The 20,343-nt window shown below is 36.8% G+C and overlaps 1 protein-coding gene across 7 annotated transcripts in view; it reads right to left on the bottom strand.

The window, feature by feature from the left end:
• Positions 1-20,343, bottom strand: part of dlg4a (discs, large homolog 4a (Drosophila)) — a 110,524-nt gene that overhangs the window by 23,460 nt on the left and 66,721 nt on the right. For 4 of the 7 annotated variants that reach the window (XM_078930601.1, XM_023962371.2, XM_023962373.2 and 1 more), the window contains exons 2-3: positions 13,811-13,972; positions 5,550-5,606 (exon numbers count right to left, since the gene is read on the bottom strand). In XM_078930601.1, coding sequence (XP_078786727.1) covers positions 5,550-5,606; positions 13,811-13,972 — 219 coding nt within the window. The remainder of the gene's footprint in view (positions 1-5,549; positions 5,607-13,810; positions 13,973-20,343) is intronic. The other 3 variants (XM_078930602.1, XM_023962372.2, XM_023962369.2) reach the window with 1 other exon arrangement.

Genomic DNA, 20,343 nt, shown 5'->3' with positions numbered 1-20,343 from the left:
TATGTTTCTATTTTTAATATAGGTCGGTGCACGATTGCATCTGCGAAGATGCAATAAAGAGGCAGCAATGTTTTATTTCCAACAACATATTCTTGAGATATAAATGCTATCAATGTGACTTACACTTAAATAGGCTGTATAAAAAAACACACACACAGCTCATTTAGAAAAAATGGATTTGGCAGCAGCAGCTGAGTGGGCAGCTTTATGAGCACAGTGCAGTTAAAATGTCTGAGCTGAGGCACCTCTGTGAAGCAAAAGCAGACATGCAAGTTGATGCGTACCTGCATCTGAATGAGCAAAGTGTGAAGGCGAAAAATGATATCTTGCATTAAATATTTAAAAAACGTGCATTTTTTATTCTTGACCAGCAGCTATCTTTTGATAATGGATGTCAAAGGTCTGAAAAATTATTACTTAATGTTTTTTTCAATCACAGGTAAGTGTAATAAAATAAACAAGCACTATAAAGCCTCATTAAGATTTCTATTCTTCATCTTATTGTGAGCAAAACAGCAGCAGCAGCTGAGACTAGAATGTTTCATTTTTTATTCCTCAATGAAACAATAAATCTTCACTTTTTGATTACTAACTCGCTTCAAAATTGATGAATGAGCAGATATCAGCACCAGTTATTGACCACACATCTACATTTAAGCGTTTATTTAAATAAAAAGTGAAATGTTAAACTATTACAGATGGATTAGTGATGAAAATAAAAACACGTCAAAAAGCTTTTGTACTTCTTGTCCTGCTACTTTAACATGCATGAAGCAATGCATATTCCAATTAAAAGTCTATGCAAATGTGCATTTCAGGCTTCTGCATTAAAAACGTGCATTTACGCGTCACTATGCAAGTTTTTCAGTCCATTTTTGGGTTCTACGTGCAAAACGCGCTGCCATCGAACCTGCTTTGAAAGTTAAACCTGTTGAACTTTGACTAATCAGGGACTTGGATTTGGTAGTGACCTATGGGTGGTGTTCTTTTCAATTCATAGAAGTGCCAACTGGTTGTAAATTGATCATGAAGTAATAATTGCAGTTTGTATTTGGCCAGAATTATATGACATTAAGTCTTTCATGTATCAGAATAGAGCTGTGAAAGAAAAAGAACAAAATTCACAATATTTGCACCACTTCGCATTGAGCCTCTTCCAACTGTATCAGGTAGCAACAGGCCAGTGTGAACACTGATGCTAAAAGCATCACATGCGTGTACGTAGCATCAAGGTCATGGTAAACAATGGAAACCGATCTTTAGAACATGTACAGATATATTTTAAACACTTGCCTACCATTTTTTGATGTCGAAAGTTCTTGGCCTTCCGTATGTTGTTAAGAAAGCGGCTCCCCATCTTTTTTGCATACCACACCGAGATCAACATTTTACTTTGTATAAAGTCTTAACTGCTAAAACAATACAGCAATTTACAGCCAACAAAACTATGTGAACAAGGCCCTATAAGGCTTTGAAAACTTCACAGGGAAGTGTGGCAGCAAAGTCATCCATTGGGTCTCGGTTTTCCCATGACATTTGGTCTAAATCCACAGAGAGTAAACGGCCTCAGGTAGCATGTATCTATTTCAACTAAACCTTCTAAACTTCCACTTAGCCTAAATAAAACATAATAGCAAACATGGCTTCAGTTAAGACACAGGAAACCTCCTTCAATCCATTTCAAATAATCCACGGAGCATAGCCCAATGAATGCCTTCTTCTTGCTGTTTTTTTCTAAAGAAGTCTAACTCCAAATTAATAAATAAATAAATAAAAATCCTGATTTAAAAATTCTCCTTGAGTGACAAAAATCACATAGCATTTGCGATCACATCCATGCGTCCTTGGCTTTTGGTGGCTGAGGAAAGGTCCCTGCTGCAGGTCTGTGCTCAGAGAGAAAAAGAGTGCTGCCACTGAGTTGCACCCCTCCCATTCAGCTCCAGAGAGAGGGAGCAGGGAAGTTTGATGGCTGTTAATTAGCTGTCTCTCTGCATAAAGTCTGTGCAGCTGATCTGAGAGGAAGAGCAACTATTATTCGACTGAACTTCAAAGGACAGACTTCTTCAAATGGCCATGGGCGGGGTTTATGATGTGCAGGTACAGTCGATAATTAATTCTAAAAGCACTTTTTCTGTCAAACTACACGTTTAATCTAAAAGACTCTACAGCAGCCAGCAATGAGATCACTGAGCAAATCGGAAGATTTTGTTCATCTAATATTTACTTTATTGGGGTATTTTAAACAGGGAGTGTTGCTTTTTCTGCAGGCCAAACATACACTTTAAAGACAGATGCACCGAAACGCTTGTAATACTTATGCACAGTGCAGACAGAGAGACGTGCACACTAAATGTACTCATGTAAGAACACGCTTAAGGACAAGGCTGTCAGCTGATGCCCTTGTTCTGTTAAATATAATCCTTTTAACCTACAATATCTAATTTTTTTTATCCTTCTCCATGCAAGGATCTTTTCACCGTGTGCCACTACATTGCATTGCCTGAGCAGCTCTCTCCTCCTCACTCTAAGTGAATTTTTTTTCTGCCTCCTTCCCTCCTTCTCTCCCAGAGGACACGAGCTGCAGCTGCATGGTAATTAAACCAAAGCTGCAGGGACATTTTTACACATTTATTAAAGAAAAGTCAGGATGGTGGAAAAATAACAAAAAATAAAAATAAACGCTGGATTCTGACCAAAAAAAAAAGAGTTCAGAACAAAAAAAAAAAGATGCACAGAAAAAAAACAGATTTTTTTCCCACTTCAACAGTCGTACCTTTTTTTTTAGAATATTCTAATTCCAGAATATTCTAATTTTATATGTGGAGCAGGTATAAAAAGTGGGTTCTGTGGTTAGATGTGATAAAAGTCCTTTCTCACTTGGTAACAGTCACTCACACTAACAATCATGAACAGAATTAAAGACCCACTCCCATAAAAAAACAGTGTTTTGGGTGTTCTTGTTGCATTTTTCTGATTTCTAATATATAAAGAAACTTAAGCTTAAAATTGCATTTCTGAGGATTTCCTTATCCAAATTCTTTAATTCAATTCAAATTTTTTATCTAGCCCAATATCACAACACAGTTGTCTTAAAGGGCTTCACACCAATAATTGCACAAATACATAGAACCAGTCATAAAATATGAACAAAAGCTAATTGAGATACTAAACTAGGCAGACCCTGAGCATCCCTGCTGTTAGACTCTCCTTCTTGGTAAGGAAAAACTCCAATAAAATTGTTGTGAATCGGGAGCAGACGGAAAAAAGGGGGTTTAAAGATGAGCTTTTTTGTGACAGAAAATACACTGGTTCATAAGGTAGTAAAAACCCTGCTGCATGAATTTAAAAAATCTATTTTGCAATAAAATATTGACACATATGCTAACAATCAATTTTGTTAAATAAGTTATCACAAATACCCCTGGGCAAGAGCCAAAAAATGTCCAAAACTATATACTTAAAAATCAAATCTGACTTCTATCAAGTCCAAAGGAAAAAAAACATGCACCACATTAAGGAAAATCTGCTTAACTTTTCATCCGGTATATAAGAGTTGTTGACCTAGTTTTAGAGTAGATGCAACTACAAATACAGGAAACTGCACTTAATATTTTGATATATTCTTATGAGAAACTTGTGATTTTTAACTTTACAAATGGGCTTTTAAGTTGATGTAGCATTGCAAAAACAGTAAGATGCTTCTCATCCAAGTGAACTCTTGTTTTTAATAGGATTCAAAACAGCCATGAAGAGCTGCAAGAGTGAACAACAAAATGCAGCTATAAAAAAAACAATATGCCTTTTTCTCATGATCCAAGCCTACAGTCTCATTCTGTTCAAGTTACTGCAAATGTATCCTCTCTTAAATTATTAACCTATTAAATTATTCCAACCATGTGTAAAAAAAACAAAACAACAATGCCCCACTTTTTATTGTTTTTTATCGTCTTTTTTTACTGAAACTTTTCCACATTTGGTTAGCACCTTTTTCTTTTTCCATGCAGCTCAACAGAAGAACAAATGAATTAAAACCAAAGTGTGGAAAATCTCCCCCAGCAGCACATTATGTCTGTGAGTATATCTAACCGGATCAAAGATTAGGAAGTGTGTAGATTTGTGATCATTGCAATTCCTTCAATTATTGCTACAATCTAAAGAGGACTAACAAAGATATTTGATCATTAAGGTACAGACCTGACATCAATTAATATAACATTTTGTAATCACATTTCAGGGAACTGAGTCTTTTAGATTTGGAACTTTGCTGAAATTGGAATCAAGTAGCTTGACTCTACCTCATATATATGCAGGCAGACTTCCAATGTCCCATCAAGTCAAAAGTAGGATTATTAGATTAACTAATATGGGAAAAGTAAAAACAGTTGAGAAGTTCAGAGCTACGTAAGACACAAGTCTAATTGCAATGCATAAGAAGTTTTAAATTGCATTTATGACATTTCAAGATCAAGCTCTTCTTTTCCAAATCATTAATAAAACCCAAAGACTGCCTCTAGAGGCAATTTTACCCATAAATCAGTGGGGTATGAAAGGGTTTTGGCAAACCCCACACCATTAAACCAATAAAGAGACAGGCTGTCGACACATCAATGACATCCACGCGGGCAGTTTGCCGAACGCAAAGACATCGGTCAAACAAAGGCATCGCCGCAATGGATCTTGCAGAGAGTGCAAACTTTAGCTGAAGATGGTAAGAAATCAAATGCATGTAGTTACTTCTGTCCTCCTATAAAAGAATGCATGACTGAATGAATGAATGCCAGAAAAGTGCAGATCATCTCAAACATGGTGGTGTTTAATTAAAAGCACACACTTCTTAATTAAATCAAAATCAGGTCAGGCACTGAAGCATGAGCCAGAAAGACACTTTCTGCACTTTAACATATGCACTCAAAGCTTCTTTAGGTCCATATTTTAATTTGGAACTTTTCAATCTAATGAAATATCTCACTTTCATCATATTTTTCTGCTGTTATTTTGCTCTTGATGATTTTCAGAAACAAAAAGAACACATGGTGCTAAAGAAACTCTTCTAATCACAAAAAAGGTTATTCTGATGCAATAATATTCTCCTTTGATAATGACAGACACTCATAGTAGTGTAACACTGCCACCTACAGGCTGCAGCCTAACATCATCCATATTGTTAGTCCAGGATTCATTTCTGTATTCAAACTTGAAGTTTTTGCTTTACAATAACACACTGTTAGTAGAAAACATTTGTTAGTACAAGTGCACACATGCTGGTGTTTTTATATAAAAAAGAATGAAATGAAATAAGAGAAAATAAGCTTGAGAGTTGAAACTTTTCAGTTTCCATCATGTGGTTTCAGGCCCTAAACCATCAGTCAGCCAGAACAAAACTGTTAAAGGAGAGGCTTGTGGTGTCTTAAATTGGTCAGAAAAGACTTAATGGGGGGATGCATGTCAACAATGGTGGATGAAAAAGTCAAGGAGTGATGGTAGAAACCACGATGCTTATGAAGGACGATGATGATTCCTCAGAGCAACACACATCGCTGTGCTCTTACCAGTGTGGAAACAGCTGAGGTGTACATTGGAGTGTGTCCCGTAGACATCAACACAGGCTGCAAGAACAACAAAGTGGAGAGGGTAATTGTGCACGGCATGCAAAAGGGAACAAGGGAAGTGTCTTCCTTCAGGAGTCATACTATATATGAACCACAAATGGCTGTCATAGCATAAAAAATAACTGATTTTTTTTTCAACTTTTAAATGTGTAATAAAAGTCTTTTTTTTCAAACAATTTAGATCAATTACAATTGAAATTGAGTCATTTTATGGGAGTTTTTTCGAATTTAGTAGCATATGCATAGGGTTTAAACTGTATTTTTAGAAATGACAAACCAGCAGACAATACAATTGTTGGTTTGAATTCACAAGTCATAATGAAAAAAGTACAAGTATACTATAAAAACATTTCCGAGGCTTGGTTAAGAAACAGGAGGGCACTAAAGAAGCTCACAGCACTCCTGATATTCGGTATTCACAGATAAAGAGATGAATGAGACAGCAAAACCTATAAAACTATCTAGTTATCTTCAGCACCATGATTGTCTTGTAAATGAGAGAAAGAATGACTGCATAACAAAAGCGATACAAAAATTCACTATCCCAACTTTCTTGGCATTTTATTGCAGCTCTGGAATGCAAGCGCTTCTTTGAAATTTAGCTAAATAACAGTTAAATATAGAAAAAAGGGAGAAATGTCTTAAAATTGCATAACATTGTTGCTAACATGTAGCTCACTGGTAGTTCATAGATAGGGTACTGAAACTGATTCAGGACTGTAAAGGAAAAAAAGATGGGATGGGTGTTTCCATGACCTGGATTAATAAAATAAAGGGTTCAAGCAGAGGGTTAAACATTTTTTTTTATATTTATTTTTTTTGGAAAACAGTCACGGAGGATTACATAGAAATTAGTAATGCCCGTAAAAGATACAGCAATCTCAAGTCTGTGCATGCGCCATGACACGGATTACAGAGAGAGCAAAAGAAAGAAATGTAAACATCATCATCGCCCACAAAAGCATTTTTGTCGGTATAAAGTTCATCACTGATTACATAAAGAAAAGTTTTTTTCAATAATATCACAACAATGTAGTGTACACCTGATCTGAGCTGCAATGTTACACTTATTAGAAGGAGAACAAACAGTGTGGCAGTAAGTGGCATGATAATTCATTACAGCTGAAAAAAAAGTGAGAACTTTACACTCCCCTCTGGACTTTTATTTTGAAGGGTCATTCTTCTAGCTGGTGTATCCACTGTGTTCATGCCAAGTCGTTTAATATGCTATATAATATCTGTTCCACGAACCGTACCAGATCAGCTTTGTTTTTCCTGATGGACATCCAGCTCTTCTGGTTTTCCCTGATCTCCCAGATTTGATTCTTCAACTTGTTTGTGTTTTATCATTTCTTTTTTCACATGTGAATCTGGACTCTTTGGGTTCTGAGGAACAAAACATGTTCCAACTGGAATCAAGCAGTATTGGGAAACTAGTACTGTTGATCACTTTTGAAGTATGACCAGCAGAAAGCCTGACAAACAAAACCATCCTGCTTGTTTTGCTGGTTCAGCCATTAGCCAACATCAACCTATAAACTATATTCCTTGTGAAAACAAAAAATGATTATTTAGAAACTTGCTGATCTTCATGTATTAATACAGCTAATGCTGTTTGGAATTACACGGTCACTTAAAGATGACTGCAGTTGATATTTAATATTGAGTTAGAAAAAAGATACAACCCAGTAAAATATTAAAAATGCCAAATTAATTATGTTAGAGAATTGACAGCCTTTTAAAAGTTTCATAAGAATTCATTGTTGTTATTACTAACTTTTCTTTTATAAAAACATTTACTTTCCTACAACTTTTTCTAGCTCTGAAAGGTTATTTCTTAATAAATTAGCTACTCTCCAAATTTTCCAGTTTCTTCAAAAAAGAATACAAAATAAAAACAATCAGCACAGCTAAAACTCCCAGGATGAATCTTGCTAAATATATTTATCTAAACTCTCAGGACAAGTACATTAATTATTATAGTACCTGTTTGCTTGTTGGCAAGAACTGAAACAGAATGGCAGAGAAGTCTGAAAAGACACATATCCTCTGGTTTACCTTCCTGCCTTTTTTTAATGTAAAATCATTTTTTTATGTTTTTGAAAGTCGGATTATTTCACTCAGTCAAATTAGGGGATTTCGAGTGATTTTCTGCTTATTTTGTTAATAACAGTTCTTCATTATTTACATAAACTTGTTTGTGTCATCAAAAGCATCGTATAAGCATTAAATGTATAAAATAGTACTAGCTTTGCCAAAAACCTGACATACAACAGTAGATTGTATGAATAGAGATTCAACTAAGAGAATTATAATCATTTTATTTCTAACTTTTATAAAGCAGCAGATCTTCATTATATCTGTTGACTTAAACCAGCAGTCAGGTAAACTTTATCACCAACTGCAAGAAAATACTAGGAAAATGAGTAAAGATAAAATTTAATTTGTCGTGCTTTATGTTACTTTAATCCCAGCCCATTTAAATAAAAAAGTCTTGTCATCTAAAAATCAAGAAAGGGTCATATGGGACAAGCTGTAAGCAGAGCTACATCAGATTTGCACATAAATTTGAATTTTTAAATTTCTGTCAAACTTTAATTAAATGTTAAATTAACATGTGCAATCGTAATTGGTTTTAAAAAGAGGCCAACTGTGGCTGACTTTTGTTAAATTAGAACTAAAGGTTATTGTGGTAGAATTTCTTGATTTTTCACATAATAATGATTAATAATTGTTAACTGTTTTTTTCCAAATTGTGAATGAAATAAAAACAGACCAAAGACTTAATCTAAAATAAAATGTGTGCAGACATTTCTAATGTCTTATTGATTAACAAAGTGCAGAATTGGATGCACTTTTATATATAAAGTCAGGACCATAAATATTTGGAAAAAGACACATTCTTTCTGTACATTACCACAGTGAATTTTTTTATTTTTATTTTATTTATTTTAGTGAATTCTAAATAAAACAACTCAGATGCCATTGAAGTGCAGACTTTGAGGTTTTTTTCCATGAGTTGAACAAAAAGATTGCATAAAAACATGAAAAACTAAAACATTTTTTAAACACAATCCATTCATTTCATGGACTCGTAAATAATTGGACAGATGAATTAACTGAAAACAAAATGGTCATTACTAATATTTGGTTGAAAACCCTTTGTTGGCAACGACAGGCTGAAGTCTTGAACTCATGGACATCACCAGATGCTGGGTTTTCTCCTCCTGAATGCCTTTTTTAGATGCTTTTTAGCAAAGTCCAATCTAGCCTTCCTATTCTTGAGGCTTATGAGTGACTTGCATCTTGCAGTGTACCCTCTGTATCTACTTTCTTGCAGTCTTCTTTTTCTTGTAGTCTTGGATATTGATACGCCTACCTCCTGGAGAGTGTTGTTCACTTGGTTGGCAGTTGTGAATGGGTTCTTCTTCACCATGGAAATGATTAACAATCATCCACCACTGTTGTCTTCTGTGGACGTCCAGGTCTTTTGGCGTTGCTGACTTCACCAGTGCTTTCTTTTTTTCTCAGGATGTACCACACTGTTGATTTTGCCACTCCTAATACTGTAGCAATTTCTGGCATGTTTTTTTTCTGTTTTCTCAGCTTAATGATGGCTCCTTTCACCTGCATGGAGAGCTCCTTTGACCACATGTTGTCTGTTCACAGCAAAATCTTCAAAATACAAGCATGAGTCCTCTAATCAACTCCAGGCCTTTTATCTGCTTCACTCATAATGACATAACAAGGGAATTATGGAAGCGATTTCTGTAGCATAATTAAAAATAAAAGTCAAAACCAGAAATGCTTTTTCATTTTTTTTAAATGAAGCTGCATTTTTTTGACTCAAAATTAAAATGAAACAGCAATCCGCCAAAATGCTTTTTCATTGTCTTCTTCAAAACTGCTTATTCTGTCACTTAATTAAAATGATAATGAAAATGGTATTTGACATTTCATTTTCAAAAAGTTACCTGGTAAATGTGTAGCATAATTCACTTAAAAATTTCTAATTTGACAATTAAAATGAATTAACAGAAATACTTTTTAATTTTGTGTCTGCATCAAATGACTCAAAATTAATTGAAAAAGCAATCCTTCAAAATGCTTTTTCATTTATGCTTAAAAACTGCTTATTCTGTGTCATAATTAAAACGAAAATGCAAAGAGGGGATTGCATTTGCATTTTAACATCCACCCTGCGAACATTGTCTCAATATTCATTTCGAAAAAGCATTTCCAGCGTGGAGGCGGGGCAATGACATCACTGCTTTCTCAGTCTGTCCGGCTGCTAACAGACACCGGCACACCAGGAGCAGTGTAGCTTTGTGTTAGCGGCAGAGAAGAGGGCTTTGTGATGGTTGTGAACTTCTGATGATTTTACACAGCTTCTCAGGACTACGTAGCAGCATTTCCGCCTTCTGAGGTCCTCCTTCGGATGTACCACTGACAAGCTTTTTTTCTTCGGACCGGCAGCTGCCTTCGCATAGCGGAGCGCAAAGCTCTCGATCGCCGAAAGCGGAAATGCTGCTACAATCTGGAAACCATCATATGAATTTGTGTTTCCAGTAGTGTCCAGTAGTGTTTTCATTTTAATTTTGAATCAAAAAATGCAGCTTCATTTTGAAAATGAAAAAGCATTTCTGGTTTTGACTTTTATTTTTAATTATGCAACAGAATCGCTTCCATAGGGAATAACCCACACCTGCCCATGCAATAGCATGGAAGTCAATTTTCCAATTACTTAAGAGCCCATGAAATGAAGGGATTGTGTTTAAAAAATGCTTTAGTTTTTCACATTTTTATGCTATCTTTTTGTTTAACCCATGGAATAAAAGCTGAAAGTCTGGACTTCAATGGCATCTGAGTGGTTTTATTTCAAATTCACTGTGGTAATGTACAGAAACAAAATTAGAAAGAATGTGTCTCTGTCCAAATATTTATGGTTCTGACTGTATGATAGATTCTCTGAAGGATAAGGTTCAATAGAAATTGGTTTGTCATTTTTTTTTTGCTGTCACGTATCTGCTGCCTCCAAACTTTGACTTTTTCTCTGAATGATTTTTTTTTTTAAATCCTAGGATTTAATTCGTTTCATGTGATAAATGCGCTTTTGTCAGGTGTGTGGACTGAGCTTTAGAAGGATTTTCACTGGAAGTCCTCTCCACCGATTCTGTTCATGATTTACATTTTAGTCGACACACACCTCGCACCCCTTTTGCATTGTTAAAGAAAAATCTCTACGGACGCAGTAGCTCACAATGAAGAGGGAAGTGAAGATTGTAAATAGCAGCTTCATGCAGTTTCTCTGCCTTTCCTTTCTGCTCATTAAAACTCAGCATTTTAATGGCCGTACTGTATCGGGGGACTTCATTGTCCTCTTCCCTTAAAGCAAATAAATACAGGAAGTATTCAGTCTTAATAGCCAGTGAGGGTGTTGACCAACATGTGGGCTGCTGAGATGGATGATCATAAACAGCCCATCTTTACATCTCTAGCTACAGACGGCCTCTTTTAATGCACTCCAAGCAGTGCTCATCTTCCCTCTGATGTCAGCTGAATCTTTTGACTGTGTCAACAGTCGCCCTAATGCTGTTTATCTCAGTGTCTCATTTGTCACACAGACCTTGTTGCCTGTAAATCACACTCTAGTTTGGCACGTGTCTCAGGTGAACAGCCGATCCTTTGGACTTGGAGTGCAGACACGCATACGTCTGAGAATTTCCTGATCTGCTCCTTTGGGTAACTTTGTCAAACTCATCAGCAAGTCATGCAAATTATTTCAAAATGGTGTCAAAGGCAACATCAAAACTGTAGAGCAGTGTTTCTGAACCAGTGAGCCATGGTACGTATGGTCAGGTGTGCCGTTGGAAATTTTTGTTTTATCTAATTGGTCTAAAATGTTTTTACTATTGCTAGAATATTGGCTGTGTTCATCCAAACAGGCCTAGAAATATGAAAGATCATAAAATACTTTGTGTTTATTTTACTCTTACTGAAGACAGAAGAATAACAACATATTGTTAAGACCAACTAGTTTTTTTTTCTTTTGTCGCCAAAATGTGTATTCTATATGCTGCTGACATGCTTAAAAAAGCCTTCAAATGACAGTAAAATTAGTTTAAAACTTTTTTTTTTATTATGTAATATTATATCATTTCAGTTTAAGTAGAGAGTCTTTTATTTCAGAAGGCACATTGTGTGTTGTCTCAGTGTAAGAACATCCATCCAAATCCAATTTACTGCAAGTGAAGCCCATGTTACATTGTTCTCATAAGCGACCCCGTATAAGTATATATTTATAGAAGCTTCTGTTTCAAATTGTTAATTGAAATTGTTACATCGTCCTTTGCCACATTTCATTCGGAGAATCTGACGGTAACTGTAGATCCTAAACATGTCTTGTGTCCACTTGCACTTTACATAAACGCTGCTAAGTGCTGATATCAGGTTGCCTGATGCATGTTCTCCTCCACCTTGAAGTCTGACACTTGGACATGCATGGGCCTGGATTTTATTCCTCATAACACCATTATATTGCCTTTAACGCTCATTACTGGAAGAACTGGGATTTCTAAGCAGACAACACATAGTGCTGAGCACAAAGTTATAGAGATGTGCAATCGCTGAGGTAAGTGAGACTAATGTAATCTAATTCTAACAAGCTTATGGCTTGCTACACCATCAGTGCGAACACAATCAAGAACAATACATCATCATTGGGATTTAACTTGGTGCTGACAGCGGCTGGGAGTGCAGACTTACAGTCGCTTATTTGGCCTTCATTTATAGCATTATCTCTGATCGTCAAACATGAATAAAGCATAACAATGATCTACTCGAACTATCAATTTATTTTAAAAAAAAGTATTCCTTCCTGTCAGATTTCTTTTTTTGATAAAAGGGTTTACCGCATGTCACAGATTGGTGAATTATGTAGTCAAAATTGTGAATGTCACCCCAAATATTCTGAACGTCAAACATTAATTAGATCATCTGATGATAATACAGTCAGAGTAAATCTTTTATTATTGCAAGATGGCAAACAGCTATGTTTACTAGGTATGCCACAGTTCTCTGTTTAAAAGTTAACTGTTGCATCCCTGCTGCATACAAGATGCAGTTTATAAAAGAATATATACATACAAAAATATTCAACAAAAAGTCACTAAATGATTATTTGACAATGTTCTCTAAAAATATATCAAATGTGTAAATTACATATTAATTGCACATTCAAATCTTACTTAGGCATTGTGTTCTTTGTGTTTTCCTATATTTTATATATCCTCTGATTCATTTTTTGTGCATTGATGGTTTGTTTAAAATACTTAGTCCGACTGCTTAAACCAGAATTCAAAATGTGGATTTATTTTGTCTATCCAGCTGTATTTTTAACAGACAGGAAGTAGAGATCAGTTGCAGCAAAGAGTGACACAAATAGTAATCTCTGTGAGTTGATTCTTACTTCTGAGTGGTCAGCATGCAAATATATGCTGCTATAGGAAGCTGGTGAACAGAAAAACAGGTGAGATTGCCTTTTTTAGAGCCCGTGAAAACCTGTGTCTGCATTACAATGCAAGAATAATGCACAAAAGACAACGTTATTATTATTTTTAGTCTCTCCCAGTGCAGCTGCACAACCTTTCCACAATATTTCATGTGTGTTTCTCCCACTCCTGCTACATTATTTTTGACAAATGTAAAAATCCATGTTAAACATAAATGAAGCGAATTAAGAACACCCTTACTTTCTGAGGATTTTAAGCAGATATAATGTACATTTGTATAGGAGGATTACATATTAATACATTTAAAAAAACTATAGCTGCTCTGACAATATAAACTTTTCATTAAAAAGAAAGTCATTTTTGCACATGAATAACAGAACTACAAATCTGCTTGGCTGATTTAAATTTAAAAACAGCATCCTATAAATCTTACTCTCCTGTCTTCAGTGGCAGAAAGTCACCCACAAAAATGTTTCCCAAGGTCCTTTCCAACTTCTCAATCTTCCACTTGCATTTAAACAGTTGTAGTTTGCAAAATACACACAATTTATCTTCACATGACTTCTTATGTAGTTATACATTAATCTTAAATTGACACTTTTCCTTGTTGCGTGTTTTAAAGTAGCGTGCACTCAGCTGTGAAATACTGATCAATGGTCTCCATGAAAAAGCTGTGCAAATGGGCCATACCTTTACAGGAGAGATATGCGTATGTGGAGTGTAGCCATGGATGGCCTCCATTGCAGCAAGGTTTTTGTCACTCATGTGAAGCATCTCTGCACTTTTCCCTTGAGCCAGGTGTGCTGGACTGTGCTCCAAGGGGGGCGTCTCCTCATCCTGGTACCTGTACTTCTGCAATCACACAAACACATAAAGGAGCTCCTTTTAGTCGTGCATAGTAAAGCATCACAAGATGGACTGTAAAACACATTTAAAATGACTGTTGAATACATTATAGTGGCATTTCATAGCTGTTGTAGAAATACTGGTAAGTTTGCCACTTAACATGAATAATATCTCCTATAGGGACAAACCATGTTTTGTCAGCTATTTAAATATTGGAGCAGCTATAAGGCATTTCAAATAGAAGTGTGAAAATGATCATTGAAAAATCCAATTAAGAAGAAACAGGAGCAAAAGAAGCAAAGAATAAACAGCAAGACCAAGAACAAGAGGATGTGGAAGTTTATCCTCTTTTGTTTTTTGTTTTTTCAAAAGTTTTAAATTATTTTATGTATCCCGGGTGATTCCAAAAAACTGAACTTAAAAAATTAATCAATGAAAAAACATTTTTTGATTCTTTTGACAGTTTATTTTTATAACTGATGCAGAAAAAAGTATTTAACTCTAAGAAAAAAGCAAGAATTGTGTCCCTCACAGACTTGTTACTTCTTCCTGAAGAAGCTCTTCTATCCTCCACTGGTTAACTTTATTAATAGCACCTGTTTGAACTGATTGTCAGCATAGAAGACACCTGTCCAGACCTTTAAACAGTCAGACTGCAACCTCTCCGAAACAAACAACACCAAAGAGCTGTCAAAGGACACCAAGGACAAGATTTTACAACTGAACAAAACTGGAAAGAACCAATTTACAAAAACAGGAGAGAAGAATGACACCATAACTACTGTGAAGCATGGAGGTGCAAAAAGGACAGGGCGACTGATCCATATTAGGAAACCGATGAATGGCGCCATGTATGGAGGGATTTTGGGCTAAAGCATCCTTCCATCAATAAGAGCACTGAGGATGAAACATGACTGAATTTTCCAGCTTTACAATAATTCCAAACCCATCGCCTATAGGTAACCAAGGAGTGGATACATAAAACGCATTCCAAGGTTCTGGAGTGACCTAGCCACTGAACCTCAGTCCAACAAAGAATCTTTGGAGGGAGCTGAAAGTCTGTGCTGCCCAGCAACAGCCTCAAAACATCTCAGCTCTTGAGAAGATCTGCTGGGAGGAATGGACCAAAATAGCAGCTGTATAAAGGTGCAGAAAACTTCATATAAATAAATTATTTGAAAATCACACAATGTGATTTCCTGGAATCTCTATACATTCTATCCCTCACAGCTGAAGTGTTTTCTGCGCTGAACTTTACAAACTCTTCATCTTTTCAGTGGGAGAACTTCCAGAATCTGTGACCATCAAATATTTTTTGCCCTTTTGCCCATTTTGCCCTTCTTTATGTGTGTAAATCATTCTTTGGCCTTCGCTAATGGTGTTTAATAACAGATTAATAAAAATTGCAGATCAGTCAAAGACCCATTGTTAATGTCACTGACATGACCACACTCACAGGGGATTCAGACAGCATGTTCCCAGCAGAGACTATTACAAACACAAAACCAAAACTCACCTCCTATAAGCAGCAGAACACTCTTATAATGGTCACAGCAAATGTTGAGTGCTTTTAGTAAAACTAAATGCCGGGATGCACTATTTTATTTCTGTCTTTCTTCAAGGAATAATCCAATTATAACATATTATTAATTTTAACATATTAAATAAACGTTGACCAAATTAAAACAATTGAATAATGCAATACAATATGATACTTAAATATAGTATTATAAAAATAAAATAAGGATAATAAATTCAAATGTGGCATTTCCTTTATTCTTTCACACAATAATATACCCATATCAAAAAGTCCTATTAAGCATTTCCAAATAAAAGAGAAGAGTTTTCCTCATGGGCATTTATTGCTCAACTAATTCACTTTTGTTCATGCATGTTAGTAAATTCACACTAATCCCAGAAATTATTCATACCCCAGGTGTATTAATTATTTATTCAAATGAGAATAGTTAGACATCATTATTCAGTCAAGACTACTGAAATCTGTGTGTGTTTTGTGAAAAGATCCAAATCACATTAATTGTGATTGGTTGTTAACATTTACTTATACCCTAAATATATTTAGGTTTCTCTAAAGGAATAATTTTAAAAGCTGGTAAATTTCACCTATTCTGTGTAATGTTTAAAATGCTGTGTATAAATTGTTACCAAAGGATGAGTAAATGGAGATTTTTTAAGCATTACTGCCATCAGAAGGAGCATGGTTGGCCAAATGTGTCCAATCTATAAGCACATCTTGTACTGTAGATCACATAACATGTGCGACGCCCACAAGTGAAAAGTGGAGACATTATTTAAACAAAGGGCTTCAAATGTTACCATTTGGTATTCTAGAGTAAGCACCCCCACCCTCAAGCCAAATGAAGCAACTAGAGCCAAGATTCAAATCAGTTATGATCACGCAGCTTCTTCCTCGTACCCTCAAACCCCTACCGATACCCCACGCCTGGGCAGCCTGCCAGCAACCCACTGTTTCAGCCACACTTGGTAGGTTTCATCATAGGCGTGATGACACAAAAAGTGCACACAGATTTTTCCATCACAAACACGAAAGAAGGTGGGCAGCATCGCTGTGGGGATCTGTCACACTGTCCTGTGGCTTCCAGCTTGTGTTGCTGCAAATATGCACCCCTCCTCCCCCCACAGAGCCCCCGGCTCACAGTGAGCCGCTGTGCTGCACTGCACTGCAGATGTGAAGCCCCCCGCTCAGAAAATGGAGATGTTCACATGGATCCTTTGACTTTTAGCAAGAAGCTGGATGGCCAGTCCTGTCACTTTTTACCCCCTTTTTTTTTTTTTTTTTTTTTTTGGAGGCAAGACCAGAGAGGGAGGTGCATCACAGAGCACCATCTCAGACAGGCTGCCATAGCAACCGGAGCAGAGCAGAGATTGCAGTGCCACAGTTGGGGCTGGCAGCATCGGTCCTGGATCACATTACACTGAGACAGCAAGAACGACAGAGACTGAAACAGAGATGTAGATACTCGAGAAAGTGTTGGGGGGGATAAAAGTGAAAAAGTAAAGTCATAAATAATTTAAAGAAAAACAGCAGGATGGCATAGAGAAGTAGGAACATTTATGCTTATAGCTTGGAGTGTTGTTGATTTTAAGGATGAGCAAAAAAATAATGCGCCTGTTTTTTTTTAGTAGAAAATATTATTATATGGTAAAGTCAAAAAAATGTAATACATTCGGTTCAGACAATATGCATTCTTTCAATAAGTCATATATTAGTAGTAGTAAACCTTAATTAGAATTTTAAAAAATGTAAATAAAACAGCAGAGCCCAGAATTTCATAGAACCTGGAAATAATCGTGGATTACACGCTCAGTGCTCTTAGTAGCCTTGAGCTCTCTGGTGTCCCCTGCCTCCCCCTTTCCTGCATGACCAACATTCGTGCTGCCATGCTGCCTTCTGTCCTACTGGTGGGGGATGTGACATTCGATTCACGTAACAAAGAGTCCTTCTACAGACATGCATTGCTAAAAACAAAATTCCCCGTTTTAGAGGCTGACGGAGACAACCAGCACAAACCATGTGGTACGCTTCTTCAGACAGTCTGGGAAGGACTGAGAAGTTAAATGTATTCTGTCAAAGCAGAAAACTTTAGGTTTGTCAGGGCCTCACTTTGGACATTATTACTATGTCATACTGTGTGATTGGTGGAAAACAGGTGTTATTCTGTCCCCAAGGATATGTACATTAAAAATAAAATATTTTTTATTTAAATGTCATAGTAGGGAAGTTCTTGAATTTATTTATGGCAGAAAAACTCTTGTTAAAAAAATCTTGCAAAGATAACACAGCCTTATATTTCTGCTCAATGAAATATATTCTCCCTGTATGTACACAGTTTAATGATCTTCAAGAAACCACACAGTTGGGAACATCTGGCCCCGGGTGCTTTGTGTTATTGATCACCCAGTTAGAATGGAAAATGGTGAACCTCAGACCTGCAAGAAAATAAACCTTTGCTAAAGATGCGGCAGTATTAGCGTTTTCTTTTCTTTTTTTTTAAGTTCTCTTAAAAATGTCCTCTGACAATTTAGGATGTTTTGATTGTTATGGGTGAATTACTTTGAATCGGAAGCATTAATTTAATTTTAAAAAATCCATAGTTAACATAGGACACAAATATTATCAGCTTATTTTGGAAAAAAGGCTCTGCTTCATAATAATATGATTAAAGAATAAAAGTATATTTCTTTTAGATCTTGGGGTTTTTTTTGGCCAAAAGTGCTCCATATTTTTTACAATTGTATCATTGCAGGGCTCCAGACTGCGAGCAATTGGTCGCATTTTGCGACCAAAATTTGAGAGTGTGCGACTGAATTTTACATCCAGTCGCACATGTGCGACCAGTAAATTTGCCTCCCCCACCCTTCGTATTTTTTTATACATCAAACGTGGAAGGGGCACGTCAATGATCAATGAAATAATCAATGAGACGCAAGCCACACGGACGCAGGCAGACACACACACTCGCGCACATACTCATGAAACGCGAGCACGTACACTCTCGCGTGATACCTGTCTGTGAGGCGGCCACTGCGTGTGAGAAGAATAGGGAAAGCCACTGTGAGTGGCTAAAATGCGTAGAGGGGGCGGGGCCTAGAGATAATCGAGCGCGCGTAAACATCTGTGGGAAGGAAACTGAGATAAATATCACAACCTGATATGTGCGTCTGAACTATGGGTAAGTGAACTATTGATTCGTTCTTCCGACCTGCGGCTAGTGTACCAGTGCCAGAGTGTACAGCAGGGGTCTCAAACTCGCGGCCCGCGGGCTATTTGCGGCCCCCAAGATGATATTTTGCGGTCCCCGCCTTAATATGAAGGTTTAATGTTACTGCAGCCCGCCAGTTTGTATGAATGACACTTTTTCATCGTCGTGCTCGGAGCTGACCAACCAATCACAGTGGGGTATATGACTCTTGGGGGCGTGACAATGACAGGGTTTGAAAGCAGGAAACCTGACAGCCCCCTCCCTCCCCGGGCCACATTAAGAAGTTCCTTACTTTCCTTTTGAACGTATTTATTCGCTCGTAATTTTCTACATACATGCAGTCCGTGCTGAACTTTTCTCTGGGCCGCACAGACCCGGAGGAAAGTTTAGGTTTTGGTTACGGCGGCGCATCAAACGGGTTACGGCAGCAAACCGCTCCCGTACCGCGGGAGTCGGGTCAGCTGAGGAGAATAAATGTCCCACACCTACATGCGTGACAGCTAACGGGGCTTGAACTTTAAACACGTGCGAGCAAAAACAACATTAGTTTTAGACACACTGAAAATACGTGGGGAAAATGCAACGATAGACGTGTTTGACATGAACCAGCACCTCGCCTGGATCGTTGGGGACACCAGAAGGGGGGGCTGTGAGATGAAGGCGAATCTGCAGCAAGACTAAAGGAGAACAGGAAGTTGGAGTTGTCCTTAACATTCTTTTTAGTTTTAATATTCTTCTCCCCCTTAGTATGATCTGTGTTATTATATATTTTATGATTATTTTAATGTTTTGTGATGTATGTAGCCTTTTTTAATGAATTGGTATTTTAAATTATTTTAATTAATCACTCCACTACAAAAACCATCAGGACACATGTCCCATAATGCATTGTTTTGTAGTCTCTTGTTTCCAGCTGTGTCCGGGTAGGTTTGCCCCTTTCTCCCACCCCTTTCTCGCGATATTTTTGTGATGATTGACAGTTGATGTTGGAGCAAAAACAAAAATATATGTCTCACACCAGGTGATCTGCGCAGCGTTGAGTTCACCTGAGTGATCTCAAACACGCTTATTGTGCATCTTGGCTGCACCTATTTGGTGTCACAAAGATAAATTTCCATCAGTTTTCTTTACTTATTTGTACTGTCATGACAGCGATGCTGCTGTCAGTTTACCTTCTTGTTGCATCTTCAAAAGTGCAGAATAAAATGTGACACTGAAATTGAAACAGCACATTGTAATTTCTGCATCTATTATTAAAGTATTTATTAGTAATACAGTGGAAATTAGTAGATTTGGTTAGAATGTTGATTTACGGTATGCGCCCCTAAATTTTCTGGTTGCGCCCCTAAATTTTTCAGTTAGGGGCCACTGTGCTCCTAGTGAAAAAAGTTAGTCTGGAGCCCTGCATTGAAATGCATTTATAATCTATTAGGTCACAGCTATGATGTAGGTTATTTTTTACAGGGATCCCAGCATTACTGAAATGTTTTGTCCTATGTGAGCTTTATTTTTATAATAAGCATAATGATGTTGAGTTGGACTAGTTTAATACTTTTAGTTGCTAATTCTTGGAGCAGTGACACATGCAATGCACTGAGGACCTTGTGTTGCATTAATGGAACTCCACGGAGG

The sequence above is a fragment of the Oryzias latipes genome, chromosome 14 (assembly GCF_053564925.1).
Source record: "Oryzias latipes strain Hd-rR chromosome 14, Olatipes_Hd-rR_3.1".
Lineage (NCBI taxonomy): Eukaryota > Metazoa > Chordata > Actinopteri > Beloniformes > Adrianichthyidae > Oryzias > Oryzias latipes.
This window is presented reverse-complemented; position numbering and strand designations above follow the sequence as displayed.